General features: G+C 35.7%; 1 protein-coding gene across 8 annotated transcripts in view; it reads right to left on the bottom strand.

Moving 5' to 3' along the window:
* Positions 1-17,742, bottom strand: part of LOC112992400 (dmX-like protein 1) — an 84,003-nt gene that overhangs the window by 43,070 nt on the left and 23,191 nt on the right. For 6 of the 8 annotated variants that reach the window (XM_064501764.1, XM_064501761.1, XM_064501760.1 and 3 more), the window contains exons 7-18: positions 16,510-16,685; positions 15,291-15,477; positions 13,513-13,681; positions 9,902-10,114; positions 8,992-9,245; positions 8,208-8,892; positions 7,521-7,642; positions 6,917-7,006; positions 6,498-6,600; positions 3,869-3,985; positions 2,706-2,930; positions 232-1,917 (exon numbers count right to left, since the gene is read on the bottom strand). In XM_064501764.1, the coding sequence (XP_064357834.1) occupies positions 232-1,917; positions 2,706-2,930; positions 3,869-3,985; positions 6,498-6,600; positions 6,917-7,006; positions 7,521-7,642; positions 8,208-8,892; positions 8,992-9,245; positions 9,902-10,114; positions 13,513-13,681; positions 15,291-15,477; positions 16,510-16,685 (4,027 nt within the window). Of the gene's footprint in view, positions 1-231; positions 1,918-2,705; positions 2,931-3,868; positions 3,986-6,497; positions 6,601-6,916; positions 7,007-7,520; positions 7,643-8,207; positions 8,893-8,991; positions 9,246-9,901; positions 10,115-13,512; positions 13,714-15,290; positions 15,478-16,509; positions 16,686-17,742 lie in introns of those variants that run through there. The other 2 variants (XM_064501762.1, XM_064501767.1) reach the window with 2 other exon arrangements.

Here is a 17,742-nt window from a genome sequence, read left to right on the forward strand (position 1 = left end):
ACAACAAACTCACATTAGCAGTTACCAGTATAGATTTTGATTTTTTGAAAAAGCCTGAAGTCATGAAACTTTAGTTAAAGCACTATTGGCACAGTAAATACAAGCCATACTATGAAACAAAACTATCACATACTTCAATAAGCCACAAAAAATTCAAAGGTAAACAGAAAAAAATTCCAAATAAAGTTTGTGAAACACAGTATTACTTCTAACTTGAGAGAGAAAGCTTACCCTGGTTTCTGTCTCTACTTTCTCCAATGTCAGTACTGGTAGTAGCAATTGTATCTGCCAAGGCCATCAGTGACATTTGCTCCATCCTAGTGAGACCTGGTAAGCTCGAATGAAGCAAGTGACGAGAAAGAACTTGAGCATGCTCTGGCCCAAAGTAAGTTGGGCTATACTGAGAAAGGTCTATGACCTTTGGTTTTGTGTTATCTTCATCTGCATCACACATTACAAGTTCATCTGTACTTGCAACAGAATTTTGAAAGAGATCTTCATAATTGTCATTGGGTTTATCTTTATTTTGATTATTTTGATTATTAGACTTTTCTGAATAAGAGGAATCATCATCGGCAGCAAGCAGAGCATATAAAGGCAGCGGTGGAACTGAATCTATTTCGATATAGTCTGTGTTCTCAGTTTTGCTGAATGTTTTGGGATCTCTTGCAGTGCTTCCACTAGCACTGATTGAAAGAGATCTAAGTCTCCTATCATAATTAGGTTCAGATTCATTTATAGCAACAACTTCTCCAGCAATGCACTTAACTAGATGGGACAGAATGGCTTTTGCTCTACGTACTTTACCAAGATCCATGAGCTCCAACAACTGGTGTGGGTGGTACTGAGGTAAAGTGGGAGATAACGCATGAGCTGCTTCAAAAAGACCAGAATCTTCCATTTCTGTAGACAGATCAAAGGCAGTTCTTTTCCCACTAAGTTTCTGTGCAAGGCTGGTCATAGACCTGGTCAAGGTTCGTTTTGGTGGATGCAGTCCTGAGGCAGCTGACTGGCTTTGCTTCGTTAAGCTTGTTATACATGGTATACTTCCACTGTAAGAATCTGTACTAACTAGTTCCTGCTTGGAAGGAGGTTGCCACTGAGAATAAACATGCATTTCACAATCCATTCCAACTACAAGAATGCCATCACGCACCCAAGACAAGGAGACTGGAAAAGGAGGCGACCCTTCTACAGAAGAAACCAAGTCAACGCAACGCAGTAGAACAAACCTAGAAAGGGTTGTAGTCTTCATACTGCCACTGTGGGAGATTACTACAGTCTCCTTACCATTTTGTTCTTGCAGCTTCCCAGACAGTTGGCCAAACATATATAATTTTGATCCAATTCCCACTGTCAGAATATGTGAACCATCTTCCCTAGACATCCAGTCTAAGTGAACCAAGTGCTTAGTGCTGGGTATATTCCCACTATGAGACAGAAAAACTTCCTGTCGGTTGTATGCCACTAAATTACTATCAATGCTCATAGCAGAGTCTAACATGGTGCCTATTTCATTTAAATGAAGAGTCTGCTCTAGAATCCACGAAGAACCCCCTGTAGATTCACATTCAAAAATACTAACATCCATTATAAAGTCTTGAGAAAGGTGACTGTTTTTACATGTTGTCTGCTTGTATGCTACAGCTAATCGGTTTGTGTGCGCACAACTAACTTCAACTGGCCTTCCTGGAACATTAATGGCACTACTACTAAGAAGTCCATCCTCAATCAGTAATGGCCATTCTTCCCATATATACGTAACACCACTGTGTATATTATATTCTGGTATGGAAGAAGCTGATGATTCAGTAGTCACTCTGCATCTCCAGAACCGAACTTTTCCATCAGAGCACGAAGTAGCCAGTAGATAAGGAGCATGACAAACAGGGTATATAGAAGAGGAACTCAGATGTCCTAAAATAAAATAAAATACATTTTTACCAGGACAACACATTAGAATGCAAGCCAAGAGTAAAGATCAGTATATTCTGTTATCATTTCACTATTCTGAAACAAAAAGTATGAGGAAGTCCTCATACAGAGGGTTGTTTGCAGGGTTTCACAAAGGAAACACGATGACAGAAACAGCATGAACCCATTTTACTCTTAGTCCCCACTTCATTCTCTAGAAAGGAATTAAATTACATGTTTTAAACCTGCATATTAATGTTGTTAGGTACCAGTTTTTACTTCCCTCTACCAAGGAAGAAAAGAAAAAAAAAAAGAAAAAAAAAAAAAGAAAAATCAGTCCTCACTTATATTCTCCATGGCATGATTTTAATAGATATTTACTTTTTCTCCCACCAGATAAATATTTCTCTCAGAAATCTAAAAAGTTCATAAAATATTTTTGAAAGACTACTGATGAAATCCTCAAAGTTTAAAAGCAGATCCTACAAAGAAAAATTTATGATGGCTTGCAAAAACAGACTTCAGCTGCTAGAATTTTTATTATTGACAGAATCTGGATTTCTAGAAGCATTATACCTTACATAAAAGCTTTATTCTAGTATTAGTTTCAGGATCAAGATACAAAGTCAGGGTATCATATTTTAGCAAGCCTTTTGCATCCAATCCAGTTGCAGGTTTTTAATTCGAACTACTACAAATACCAAACTACTAATTTGTCATAATTTTAAAACCTACTGCTATGTCAGAATGGCAACAATTCCTTATTTTATTCTTTTTAAGAAATTACAAACCTGCTGATGGCTTAACACTTATAATCTCCACTCCTTCTGGCAAATTTAGCTCTTGACTATACACCATTTTTGAAGAGAGTGTAAGCCAGCTGGTGCTCTGAAGGTTTGCTTTACAAGCCTGATACTTCTGAGTGAAAGGTGACTGTATCTTCTCTGGATCTGGTGAAAAATATAATCCTTCTTGTTGTGTTGCTGCTTCAGCTGTATTTGAATCTATCTTTTCATCTAAAAAAGTTTGCATTGTTATTAAAGAGAGTCAACTAAATTTAACTTAAGAACTTTACTCACTTTAACACACTCCAAAAAGACTGACAAAACCAGAGACTTAAAATTTTCCTTTCATGATAATGAAAAGTGTTCCTAAATTCACATTTAAATATTAGAAATATTAGCACACCTCCTATATTAAATACTTCTAAAATTCTGCTTCAAATTCTAGCTTCAAACACTCTTCAGATTTAAAGCAATCAAATTGTAACCAGAAGCAGCAAAACTGCAGTGCATGTGTATATGTGTGTGTGTGGGTGTGTATATATATATACACACACACATTATATATATATATATATAATATATATATAAAATAAAAAAATGTGTGGTATCCATGGAAATTAATGCTTCATGAGGCGCAAAATACCCACAGATAGAGAAATTTAAATGCAGAACTCAGTCTTAACTCACACTGGAAAAAAGTACTTCCAGAACAGTTCTGTTAATACTTGCTTAAAATGTAAGATCTTGGAGATTATGGGATATGAAAGTTTCACTCCTTTTTATGAAAATCAACACAAAGTAGGAATATGGTTTAAACAATAATGCATTATAACGGATTCCTCTAGTATGTAGTAAATATTGGATTTACATTTCCTTAATTTTCAGATGTTAACAGAAAACAACAGAAGTATATCTTAGCTTACTTTTAAGTTTTTTGTGGTAGCTTCAAAGTCTGAAAGAGAACCAGCAGAGAACAACTCCTCATAACTGTATTTCTGATATTTAGGTGCTTCAGACTACATCCCAATTCAGAACTTGTGCAAACTTTAAAATTACAGAACAAAAACTTCTGACCGAGAAGCAAGAATACATCCAAACTGTTAGCTTTAATTAAAAACAGTTGTTTTAAAAATTTTTTTTTTTTTTTACATCAAAACTCAAGGGCTTACCTATTGAGACGGGAATTGACTTCAAGTGCAAGTGCCACATGTGTAGTAATGAGTGGTTTTGAGTATATTCTATTACTATTAAGTAGAATTTTTCAGAGAATCCATTTTGCTGGCATCCTGATAAAATTCAGAACAGGAGGATTTTAGGGGTTATTGAACCAAGCACAGCACTAAATTTTACCAGCTAGAAATAATCATATTCAAATGATACTCAAACACAATGGTCTGGCTATACCTGATTGTTATACAACTTCTAGCAACAGCCATGCTCCCCCTCCCCCCCAATTTTATCACAAGTAATAACCATTAAAACGATTATAGGTGTATGTATATACATATGTATATATTTTAAATCGTCAATATTCTCTTTTAGAGATGACAAAACATTTGCCTGAATTTGCTATATGTTTAAAGCTACATCCCAGAAAATATTCTCCACTTTGCATGCTTGTCCTTCTCTCTTATACGTCTTTAAGTACTGTATCTCTTACTGGCCAACATAAGAGGTAAGACAGTGAGTCAGATGGAGATTTGGCCTGGGCTGCTACAGCTGTTATGACTGACATATAAAAACTACACAAGTAACATCTAGAGAGGCAATGCCATGTCAATAGCTGGGCAGGTCACAGGTTGGTCTAATGGATAGATCCATTGAACACAGCCCAGGCAGACTGACTATATAGTCTTGGAAACATAAGAAGTACGATGCTTCTTCGTAAGAAACCACTTGCTATATATAGTTTCAGCCATCAAGAAAAGGCGGCGTGAATTGTTATGTCAGGAGGAGCTCATTTCTGGAGAGTGCATCCAGCCACTCTCCCTCCTTAGTTCCAAAGGAAGTTCCTTAGGATCAAAAACAAATAGTCAGTTTAGCGATACTAGTGTGTACCGTCTTTTCTCCATGATTCCTCTAAACTTCTTTTGGGTACACATCTAGAAAAACATGATGAAGAATTAGCTGCACTACCCCTGTGGGTTCTATATTGGATTACTTCTGTTACAGTGTAAAAAAAAAAAAAAAAAAGGAAGTGAACCAGTTATTAAAACGACATGAGCTAAATTCTTACATGCTTTATCAAAAAGGAAAGGAGAGGGAGACATTTTAAAACTGAAGAGCTTTAAAGTACTAGAAAATAGTTTCCACTTAGAATGCATGTGAATGCTGCACTTCTAATCTACAGTTTCAAAGTGTCCATTTAGCTCAATTTCTTACACAGCAGTGGTCTGTACAGGATGCCTAGAGAAGAATGCAGAAGTAGGTATGTATATAGTGGCACTTTCCGCATGTGCTCTCCAGCTTTCAGCTATCTCCAACTCAGCAAGCTGCCAAGAGTATGGTTTTTTTTGTTTTTAATGATCTTTCACAGATTTTATTGCATTCTGTTGTGACCTTAAGTAAATCTTTCAGTATCCACAACATTCTGTGGCAATGTGTTCCATATATTTACTAGGCACTCTGCAGAAAAGTACATCCCATTGTTTTCAACTTCCCACCTACTAGCTTCATCTGATGTCTTCTCATTCTTATATTATAAGATGCAGTGAATAATCACTTCTTATTCATTTCTCTGTGAATATCATTATTTTGAGACCCCAGGTAACTAAGTACCTCTGTAAGTATTCAGTTGGCTGCTTCTTTCCCAAGCTGAGGAGTTGTAGACTTTCAGTTGTTCCTCTTACCAAGGCTTTAGAATAGTTTCTGTATTTCTTCTAGAGACTGTTTTGCACATTGTATTCAAGATGCAAAATTACAAACTTATGCTGTGGCCTAATACTTTTCTCTTTTGTTCTCTATTGCGTTTTAAAACTCTGGTATTCCATATGTATCTTTTGACCTTTACTGAGAGTTGGGCTAACACTTTCATAGATTTATCTCCATTACTCCAGATCTTTCTTGGGTAGCAATAACTAATTCAGAATTCAATGTATATACACAGTTCAGGCCATTTTTCCCATATCTCTCTCTTTTTTTTTTTTTCTACAAAATAAGTTTCATGTACTGTGCTATCACCCCCAACATTATGAGACTGTTCTGCAACTTTGCTCCTTTTTATTCAGCCTTTCTTTTACTACCCCAAATTAGTTGGTATCACAGACTGTCATTTTATCCTGACCCTTATTTTCCAGATCATTTGAAAATTCTGAACAGAAGTGAGATGCCTATATAACTCAACCATTAACCCACCTCACCAAGCAAGGAGAGTCAATCATCTATTCCAGTGTAATTAGCAATTGCCCAAAGATCTGCAGAATATCTTCTAAAACAATAGCTATGAAATATCCACACAATATTTAGAACATTGTATTTTACGGAGTGAGTAAGAAAAACTGAAGTAAGTTTTGTCTGTGTCATACTCCGTAGCTACAAGCTTTATTTTTAAAACACCTTTTCCCCTTTGGCACTGACAAAGTTATTAGTAACAGAATGTTTCGTTCAGTATACAATGGGTACCTCATCACAAGCTATTTCATCTAAAATTTGATCGAATGGTGCTTTGGTATATAAACATCTTAGATAAATATCTTTGACCTTAAAATGCAAAAAGCTATACAGGTTCTTTTTCATAAAATAAATGCTGAAGACCAGATACTATATTTTTCATTCTACAGAGGAAAAAGATTTCTTTACCAGACTCTGATAAGTTGTTCCTCATTTCAGCTGTTTCCTTCTCCTGGTTATTTAAAATGAAGTCTTCTTGAAAAACATGAAATAACTGTGTTTTCCTACCATGCTAAAAAAGAGAAAGAGAGCCACACACACAAGATGTGAATATTGTGGAGTGTATTAATAATGTTGCTCTCTAAGATGGGAGCTTTTAGGTTGTTTGTTAAGTTGGCCATATCAATGAAAGATCTCTCAAAAAAAGCACTTTCATTATTCAAGTTCTCTTCATTTACAGATATTATGAAACTAAAAGCAGGTATATGCCAGAATCGGTCTTTAACTACTTCATCTTTAACTTGATTGAGCACTACAGATGTAGCCTGCATTTTTAACACATTTTAAACGATATAATAATGCTATAAGAAGCATACAAAAGATCTTACAAGCTCTGTGATGGCATCCAGTTCAATAATACATCCTGGGCGGGCAGTAGATTGCTGACTTACAATGTTAAAAACTTCACCAACATATTTCTGTTAAAAAAAAAAAGGGGGGGGGGGCAGTTGCATGGTCTCAGTGACTCAGCTTTTTGTATTTCTAAACAGGTTGCAATTCATTAAGAACTTTCATAGCATTCTTAGTTTCCCCAAGAACCACATTATTTCTGGTGGCTACAAGGTGGCAAGAACTTGTATGTCTCATCTGGAAAGCATCACCATCAGCAATTTATCATCCTTTCACCATGCTACAACAGTATCTCAACTTTTTCTTAGGATGCAAACAGTGCAGTGTTTCTTACTCTGTTATTGCACCTCGCAGCACAAGTGTTTCACAGGTATTACCCAACCAAACACTGACCTGACTCTATGCTCAGTTTGGAAGATTAAATGGAATACAGCATGGCTACAATGCTAAGAAATTTTATCATATCTGATTTTACAAGCAGAGCTTAGCTATCACAGTCAGCAGAATCTCAGCAGCAAGCCAGAAACTCATGCTATAGAATTAAGTTATGACCTCCAAAAACTTATGACAGGTTTCACTTACAGAAATTTCAGGATTGGAGAGCTCACACAAAAGTTTTTTAGCATCTATTACAGCTTGATATAATCTCAAATGCTGTCCATCACTAGCCACAAAGCAGGCACTTGGAGAATTACAGTACGCACCTGAAAAATACAAATGCACAAAGCGCGCAAATATATATCAAACACAAACATTCTCCCTTTTTTGGCCAGAGACAATTTTGAAGTTATCAAAGAAAAAAATATAACACAAGAAATAATTTCTCTTGTTAATTTCTGTTCACAAGTAAGAACTACTAAGTTTAATGCTGAGCTTAGCAACCAATGTTAAAATGCATTAAAGGAAATCAGAATTCCATTTATGAACTACCTGCAAAATCTACCTCTGCTTTTAGTGTTGACCATAGTCTGTAATCATTGTTGAGATATTTATAATCTAAAGTATATACTATCATCTAAGAACAGCACTGCATTAGCTCCTAAAACATCAAGTACCTAATGATACATATAAGAAGATAGAATAAAGAACACAGTAAGTCTTCACAGAATGATACACAAGTGCCAGCAGCTTGGAAAACTGTAAAATAAAGGGTCCAGACTTACATTTCTTCAGTACTTTCAAATATATCAATATCGCCTATTTAATAGCATTTTTAGGCTAAATTACTTTTACTCTATAACACTTAACAAGTCAGGAAACTAAACTCACCGAGGCAATAGCTGGGTATAAGTGTGGGCAGCCACGCAACATTAGAAAATGCAGAAACATGGAGGGAATTGATCCGAGCAAGTTCAGAAACTCCACCAGAAAAGGACAATGGCCCAACAGGATCAACTCGCCAAAGAATAAGCTCACTGTAAACTGCATTGGGATCCTGGGCTGTTACACTTGCATTGCCTCTATTCTGATGTCTTAATGGTGACTCCTGAGATTTTAAAGAATCATTTGTCTGTTTTGCATTCTCAATATCTGGTGTCCTCAGAGCATTGTGATGTGAGGTTGTAAGCAGCAACGGTAACACTGAATGGCAAGCCAAGTCGTTAAGATGAAAACGGTGACCACAGTATCGGGATTTATGTGAAATACTGAGTACAGTTGAAAAAGCAGATTCCTCAGCAAAGCTCACTAACCACTGGTTCAGAGACCCATCTGCATGTTTGGAAATCATCATAACATTGGGGGTGAAGATACTTAATTTTAAGCTGTTGGTTGATTTACTGTGTCCAGAAGAGATAAGCATAGATGAGGATCGCGTAAGGCCAGGGGGCTTTTGTTTGCCTTGCTGAATAGCCAAGTCAACATTTTTGGTACAAGCGTACATCACTACACTTCTGCAAAGAGAATTGGCATCACCCGTCGGAAATGCAACCGGAATTCTTGAGACAAATGACACCTAGAAATTTAAGAAAGGGAGGAGGAATTAATATTAAAGTTATTTTCACAGCATACTTCTCATTGAGTAACAATGCATAATCCAGAAAAAATAAAGTACCTGCACCTGGCGAAACATGCCAGGCTGGTATTCATCTAGCCAGTCCACATGCCATACCAGCAATGAACCATCCACAGGATGTATACTGAATAGCATGTCAGCATTTTTACTCCATTCGGAAAGTAGTACTTCAATTTCATGATCGATAATTGCAGAAGATAAAGGAATAAAGCTTGAATTTGGAGTAGTTTTCTCACCACCTAGTTCCCTCTTTTCTTGGTTTCCTTTTTGTTCAGCTCCATTTTCATTAGCTTCTAGAACACACACAGATACATCTTAAATTCACAAGATGAAATATAGCAGGCAATGGAGAACCTTTCAAGCTTCTTCTAAACCACTCATACAAGCACAATTTAAAATAACAAAAATTCAAACTAGAAGTTCTGTTGCAGACCTCAGTCAATGACTAATAAAGTAGATTATTTTACACCTTAATATGAAACACTTTTTTTCCTCCCACTTAAATCCTTCAATGCATAGGCAGAACAAAAACATCTCCCAACTATGCATAAATAAATCGTTTATATAACATTATAAAACTATTTAAATTAGGTATACATTAATATTAAAAGCAAAAAAAACACCTTAGTTCTAAGACTATCTGCTTCCTTAAAGATATTAAAATAACACTACCATGCAAAAGCCTTCAGGTCAGCTTAAATAGCTAAGGAGACAGTGTTCAGCAGAAAGCACTAAAAATCTCTGAAACAACCATTAACAAATTCAGTATTTCTAGAAACAGATTTTTTTTTTTAAAAAGCCATGTAAGTACTTCCAGTGGAAGGGAAGGAAATGCAGAAAAATGCTACTGTAATCTATCTGCATCCTTAGATACTAAGTTATCTATCCCTTACTTAATGTTGAAGAACATTACATATTACTTTATAAAACGAAAGCCAAGGACTTTTACCTTCTTCTGATTTGCCATCGACCTGATTAAATTCCTCAGCACTGGTCTCAGGAGAGTGGTGTTCAAAACTCTTTTTAAGTTGTTGCAGAAATACTTCCATGGATAAGGTAAAATGAAGTTCCTTATTGTTTAGCCAATGCACAACAAAAGGTCCATTTTTTTCTTCATTTTCTCCAAGACTCAGAGATGTGATAGAAGGAAGCAGAGGAATATCTATCAAAAGAGATATTAAAAATGTTTTTCAAAACAAAGCAGCTTGAACAGGATAAAAAGTAATTTCATAATAATTGTTTTTAAGCAGAAGTTCTACTATGAAAAAATGCAATTAGGAATAAGCATATTGCTAGTTGTCATTCCTTTCACCAACATCATCCACTTCCAGTATTACTTTGTTCGGCTGCTATCCACAAGAAGATGTGCATAACAACCATGTTCTAAGGGAGGCTCTCAGCCACATTTACGTTAGAGTTACTGTATGACACTGAGCTACATATTCATGACAAAGCTGTCCGTACAAGCTAATTTACCTTGCTTTTGCTACTACAGCTCAGTACAAACCAAATCATTTCAGCATAGTTTGGTGATGCTTACTTCAGAAAGCAGGCTACAGGAAGGATATGTTGATACCAAGGATCATACATGATGGCTAGGCAGAACTAATACAGTGACCAGATATGTCCTTTGTAACACTATCACATAGTCAGGGTTTCAGGTTCTTATCAGTCCTCTTACTACTTCACACTGCCATATGATGCTACTTAGTGTGACAGGCCGTTATTAAACATAAAGAAGTAATCACAAAGTAAGTGACAGAAGCGAGTATCAGACTGATGCAGAGCCATAAATGTGGCAAAAAAGCAGCTAGTTGATTTACTGTAATTTCTCAAATGGGCCATACAGCAATAGCTGAAGGCTCAACCTACGTTTAATTCACACCTAGAAGTCTGCATGTTCTCATCTCATTCTACTTGCTATCAATGCAGTAGTACATAAATTCCATCTCCTGGGAGACAAAATATTTCTTATTCCAATTCTGTTTTTCACACCACCAATACTTTTGTATTACTTATGCTCCAGTCTAGGCTAAGAAAATGAGTGAGAGCACATATATAAAAAAGGATCAACAAGACGACCAGGAATTTTGTCCTAAAAAAGGAACACAGGATTTGAGAAATATAGTCTGTCTTTCTAGAAAAGACAGTTACTGCTAGTTACAAAAACACGATAATGGATTTGGCAACAACAGAAATCGGAGTGGAGAACAAAGCTATTTCTCATAAAGGCAGGTAAACACGGCAAACATGAACAAGGTGAACTAGAAAGATGACTTTTGATATTAGAATATAAAGCTACGTACTTTAAGGATTTTTTTTTTTTTTATGTTTGATTGAAATAAATCACTTTCTTCTCCATTTTCCTACTTCAGAACTTCAGTTATTCTATTCTAGGACCACTGCATCTTCCTGAGGATTACCAACTTTTAATTGATGCTCAGCTCTGGCCAAAATCCTTAGCTAGTGAATTTTTACTTGCTTCAGAGTCACACTTGTTCTTTCCAAAAACCTTCTAAAGTCTTTGGATTTAAAAAACAAGCAAACAAACAAAAAAATCAGTAACTCTTTCCAGCTCTCCTTAAATACAATTTTGTCCAAACAACTGCTTATTCCTTTCACTGAACTCCATCCAGGCCAAATTTAAATTTAAGTAACTCTTTACCATAAAGGAAAGTCTCAAGAATTTTGCCACTATAAGAAAACTGGTTTCAAAATTATTTTTAAAAAATTATAAAAACATATATCCTTTTTTGTGACATGTGAATGTTTTGGCCTTAGTTTTTATCAGATACTCTGAATATTGTAATAAGGACATATCTTGGAGTGAAAGATCATAAATTGATGTGGTTTGAATTAAATGAAAGCAAAAATACAATTTGGTTTTCAGATAAAATTTGATTCCAATAGGGCAAACTAAAAGAACTACTTAGAGAACCTGGCCAGAGTGAAGTACTTAGGGAATTGGCTGTGCAGGAGAACAGATATTTCCTCAAATTAAAGCTTAAGATAAGAGTTACTTAGAACAGAGGTTCCAAATAAAATATTAAAGAACCACCCCTTATTCCCTAAATCTACTGAAAGAATTACAGACCAAATGATACAAAAAAGACTCTCAAGCAGGATATTACTAAAACAGGAAAAAAAAGGAAGAAAAATTTAAAAGGTCAAAGACAACTAAAAGTCTTAGATACCTAAAAAAAATCTTTTACCATTCTTTTCCACAATTATTTCCATTCCCATTCGGCAGGTTGGCAGTTTGGCTCAGTTATATTGCAAAGACTATTAAAAGCCAAATTAAAGATTCCTTAGTCATTATGTATAAACAGAAATGCATCAAGACCATGGATTTAAAAAAAAAGTGTGCTAACCACATGAAAACGTTTATTAGCTCATTGTTGCTAACCACATGAAAAGGTTTATTAGCTCATTGTATACATTTGATGATGCAGAAATGCAAACAGGAGAACCTGAAGTCTCCAAGATTTGTTACACAGGAACTTTCTTTTATGACATTAGGTAGTAATTGATGTATTGAATGGAGACATTTTCTGTAGAAATAGTACTGAGAGCATTGCACAAAACAGCTGGAAGTCTATTTTTGGAAAGCTTTATGCAATTCTGGTCACATTCGTCAAAGAAAGAGGAACTTAAGCAAGAACATGTAGCTTAGCAAATCAAAAGTAAAATATGGTAAGTATGATTCTTTAACCTACCAAGGACATCATAGCTAAGTATGAACTAACCATAAATACATTTAGATCGAAAGAGTGGCCTTACAAAAAGAGTCAGTAGCAGCAAAGAGTCAGTAGCAGCAAAAATAAATAAAAACACTATGTTTAAGATGGAACTTAACTAGTATAAGCAAAGATTTATATGCTATCATCACCCATTAAGTTTAGACACAGGAAATCACATCATAGCAATAAAACTTAATGAGAGGAAGTTCAATATTGCATTTCTATTCAGTTTTTCAATGAGTGGACAATATGCTTCATTTTCAACATACACAAACTTTACAAAAGCAGAAGTATTAGTTCCTGAAGGGGCTTTTCCTCAGTGCTATCAAAATAGTGCTTGAGTGCAAGTAAATATTAAATTTATAAAACAAGAAGGTCTAAGTCTGTTTTGCTTGGTTCAGAGAGATAAGTACAGATATGTATGGTTACTTCAGACCTTTTGTGTTAGATATGCATTCTGAGAAGCTTGTGAATTGATTTATCAGCATGCTTTCAATATGATATTTTATGCAATCAACACAATTCCCAATGAACCTGTAACTCCATTTACAAATATTTACCCTTGTACATATCAGTCCACTGTGAATCCCAGGTAAAAACAACAGAAAATGAAGGACGCTATTCCTATAGAGAAAATTTATTCCAAGCATTTCATTACTGTAGATTTTTCCATGCGTTAAATGAAACCAATATCCTAGGGACCTTGCACAATCGTATTAATATTTTACTAATACGTCTGAGCAAGTTAAGCTTATGCAGCAACACATATCTAACAGGAACTGTAGTTTAGCCTGTAGCAAGAATTTACTCTGCTTCTTACCTGTAGCTGGATTGATACTGGCAGCAATATGAAAGTGACAGAGTGCATTTGCATGAGGAGGGATGTTCCTGTGAACTTCATGAGGATCTTGTTGATGTGGAGAGTATCCAGTATGTGCAACTACAGCACTTGACCTCCTCCTTCCTCGTCGGAAGTGCTTCAGGTTTAACTGCATGAAGAATAAGGTGTCATTTTAAATTCCTTTCAAAAAGAAAAAGCAGATTTCATCTGTAAGTGGTTTTCTAGATACAGTGCATGAAAGATTTTTTTCACTTCAAAAGCAACATCAGTGAATTTGCTCACAAAAATCACATCAGTCAGATTGTGTCTGCAGTGGAGCAATACCAATACTTTCCAATTTCTTTATAAAAAGGCCTTTACAGTATTCAGTAACTGTTTTGTTTTCTAGTGTGCTGACAATGCTCACATAGTTTTTTATACCCAAACAGATAAATATTACTGTGTTTTGTAAAGGCACCAAACTTATTAAAGGCATCAAAGAAAAAAGATCTGAATAATCTCTTTTCAGGGAGACTCTGAAAGGAGATTAGATCTGTACTTTGGATCTGATTAGATCAGTATTTCTACTTCCACTGCAATGTCCCACTTAGTTTTAAAGTCTCTCCACCATGCAAAGTGGATTCGCTTCTAAAGCGCCAATGTGTGTGTGTGTGTGGGGGGGGGGGGGGGGGGGGAGATGTTCAATTTTTAAAACAAAGTGTGCCAGTATTAAAAAAAGTCACACTCCACATACTGCATAGCTCCAGACCATTGTGCTATAGCTACCTGTACAAGTATCATTGTGCTATAGCTATCTGTACAAGCATCAAGAAGTATGAAAAGATAAATGATTTCTACTAGTTTGGTATTACCTTCTTTGTATTCCTTTTCGCTTGCTATTCTTGCCTCCTACTATACCAGGCTCATGCAAAATCATTTTCTCCCAATTTTTACCTAATTGTTATTTCTGATCTTTAATTTTGTCCCTTGCTTTCAGCAGGAACACAAAATTGTCTCCCAACTTCACTTTTCTTAGGAACAGTCTTTCTTCACTGCATTGTCTTTCAGCCTGACAAATTTATAGTCGACTATGCCACATTTGCTAAGAAAGCAGCCTGATCATGTGAAATATGTTATTCCATTAAGACAAGAGCACAACGTCCAAATACTCTCTACACAGGTTTGTAGACTTCTAATGCTATATTTTCCTTCTGCTTCCCATTGATAAACTAGCTAATAAGGATCATTTGCCTTAGAGATACTGCTTAAGAGCAATCTGCTCTACCTGAGGACTATAGCAGCAGAAAATATCTTTTTCCTCAATATTATCATTGTTTTTTCTAATTGCATAGGCCAGAAAACATCCCACAACTCCTAACATGAGAAGCAAGCCTCTACTATAATTTTAAGGCAGCATCATTAGTGGGTTTCACAGAACTCATGCACAATATGCCACTCCATACTGTCCCTAGCTCTTTGAACTAGTAGATACTATAAATGTCTTTGCTTCAGTGACCAGAATAAAATCAGTAGTAGGGATATAAAGTCCCTATATCTTCAAATGTGAAAGCTCAGACAGACTGCTGTCAGCTCAGCATTACTGTTTTCTGTCAGCTGAACACGAGGGAAATTTCACATAAATCCACTACCTTATACCGTAAGTCTACATAACGCATTAAAGTAGTTCAATTTATGACCCATGTTTGAAGTATTAATTACAATGCTGTCTAAAATCACGTGTGTGCACGTGTTGTAGTCTCCTCAATTTCATTTCTTACCTCTAATGCATTTTGCATTCGTTCCTTACTTGATGTATTTCTCTTGAAGTTATTTAAGTTCACTGCATCAGTCCAATTGTTGTATCCGCCACCATACAACAGACTGTCATTGGGTAACAAAGTCTCTGCCCAGAGACGACAGACATTATCCTTACAGCAAGTCAGGAGAACATTGCAGACAGCACCACTAACAAAAGAAAATTTAAGGCGTAAAGATGCCACTTGCATCATATAGCATCAAAATAAAACAGTAGCAAATGATTTCCAGTATCGATATTCAGAATTATACAATGCAACTTAGATACTAAGGAAAGGAAAACTCAACAACATATTCTTGAGCAACTGGACAAATAGTCTCAAAGACAGTAAGATTCAGCCAAGAACTATAAACGAGTCATGCATAATAAGCTTTGATAGCTATTCGAGTTTCTGATTATAAATTACTTGTGTAATGAAGTTCGACATAAGAAAATCACTTAACTATACAACCCTAAATCTTAGGTTCAATTTACAGAACTAGTAAGAAGCAATAAGCTAATTGTTTTTGTAGTCCTGTTGTCATTTATCCAGATCACGCTACTATACAGCGGTTACAAAACCACACATCCAAACCAGAGAAACCAACATAATATCAGGAATACAACCGCAAATCTTAAACTCCAAACTTCTCTAATGACTATTCTTCTAAATAGAATTTGCATTACATATGTATCAAAAGATTTCAAACAGCCTACACTAAGCTCTGCAAAAACTATACATGTTCTCAGATTTCCAGCCCATATAAGTTTACAATTTAGTTTTAAAGTTAAGACTCTAAAAAGAGATGGAACATCTGACAGTACTGTCCAGCAGCAAACTCCTTCGGGCATCATGCAATAAGTGGATTTTCAAAAATCAATTTAAGGACTACTTTAATGGTTTTATGAAGAGTCTTCTATTTAAAGGTTGGTATAAGAGCACATATTTATCAAACACACAAGGGTATGGTGAATTCAAATGGCTACTGATTGGAATATTACTCATGGCATTAGGATGCTCACAGGCCACAATTACAATTTAAAGCAGGTTTCACAGGAAAAAAAACAAAATGTCCCCCTCACACACACACAAATTAGTGCACTTCTACAGACGAACCTACTGAAACACACAAAGTTTTGTTAGACATATTCTCCCCTCCCCCTGGACAGTTTACAAACTTCAGGCTGTTAGAACTACTGACCGTGGCATGAACTTGCTGGTCTTCCTCCATGAAAATGCATTTACTGAACGAGGATGAGCCAAATAAACAAATGAAAAATCAACTTCTTGTGCTTGTTTTCCTGGACTTGCACCAGGAGGTGTTACAGCTGATCGCCAGCTGTCTGCATTGTACCATACTTTCACAAGACAATCATCCTAAACAACAAAGAACAAATAAAAACATGCTTACTGAGTCATTCACCTTCCAGCTGGAGAACCAAATAAAAGTTCAAGAGAACTATGTCTCGGGTGAAATGTGTAAGCTCTGTGTCAAAGTACCAAGTACTTCTAATATTCCTCTGATTCTCATTTGTCTTTTTTCAAGAAAGGTATTTCAGCCAGTATATCGTGAAAGACATCACAGGACATATAGCAATATGTTATTCTAAACAAGCAAAACAGGAAGGGAAGAACTTCTTGCTTCTTTATTATACAGAGCATAGTTCATCGAAGTCTGGTATTTCACATTCACATGCTGGAAACAAATCAACTGAAATACACTTTACCTGGAAAAAGAAATCTACAAGTTATTTTTAAGGGTTTAGCTGATTTGTTACATCTTTCTCTCTTCCTTAAATATAGCAAATACCTTAAAAGTCATAGTCCTCTAAGCAAGCACTACAACCTAAAGTGGCAAGCATAGAGATAACATAACAAATATGCAAAATGGATGTTATTCATCTGTTAGTGATGCATACAACGGATTCACAAAAAAAATGCATGACAAGATTACCTTTTAAAAGAAAGATTTGGTTGCAACTTGAACCATCTTTGAACCTCTCTGCTTCAAGCATGTATTAGGGGACGTTATGTTCCAACCAGCAAAAAAAACACAGACTACAACTAAGCTAAACACTCTTCTAATCGATCCTTATGTGTGCATACTAATTTTTCATTCACACTTTCAAGACAGACTAAAGCAAAGTGCATAATCAATTTTGATTCCTACATCTGCAGACTCATTCATGATATCTCTTTGTATTCTGTGAAATTGACACTTAAGCCAGAGGTTTCCATTACTCTCAGCAACTGCATCATCCCAATGATCCTTATTACTACCATTTTGTCTCCTTTTCAACAATTCTGCAGTGTATACTACATTCTTTAGTTGACAGCACAAACTTGACACCTGTGTGCATCTGTTAACCTGTGTAAAGACTGATTAGAGTGTAAGGTTTTTATCTCTTTTTAAAATCAGTAATCCTAACACATG

The sequence above is a fragment of the Dromaius novaehollandiae genome, chromosome Z, assembly GCF_036370855.1.
Source record: "Dromaius novaehollandiae isolate bDroNov1 chromosome Z, bDroNov1.hap1, whole genome shotgun sequence".
Lineage (NCBI taxonomy): Eukaryota > Metazoa > Chordata > Aves > Casuariiformes > Dromaiidae > Dromaius > Dromaius novaehollandiae.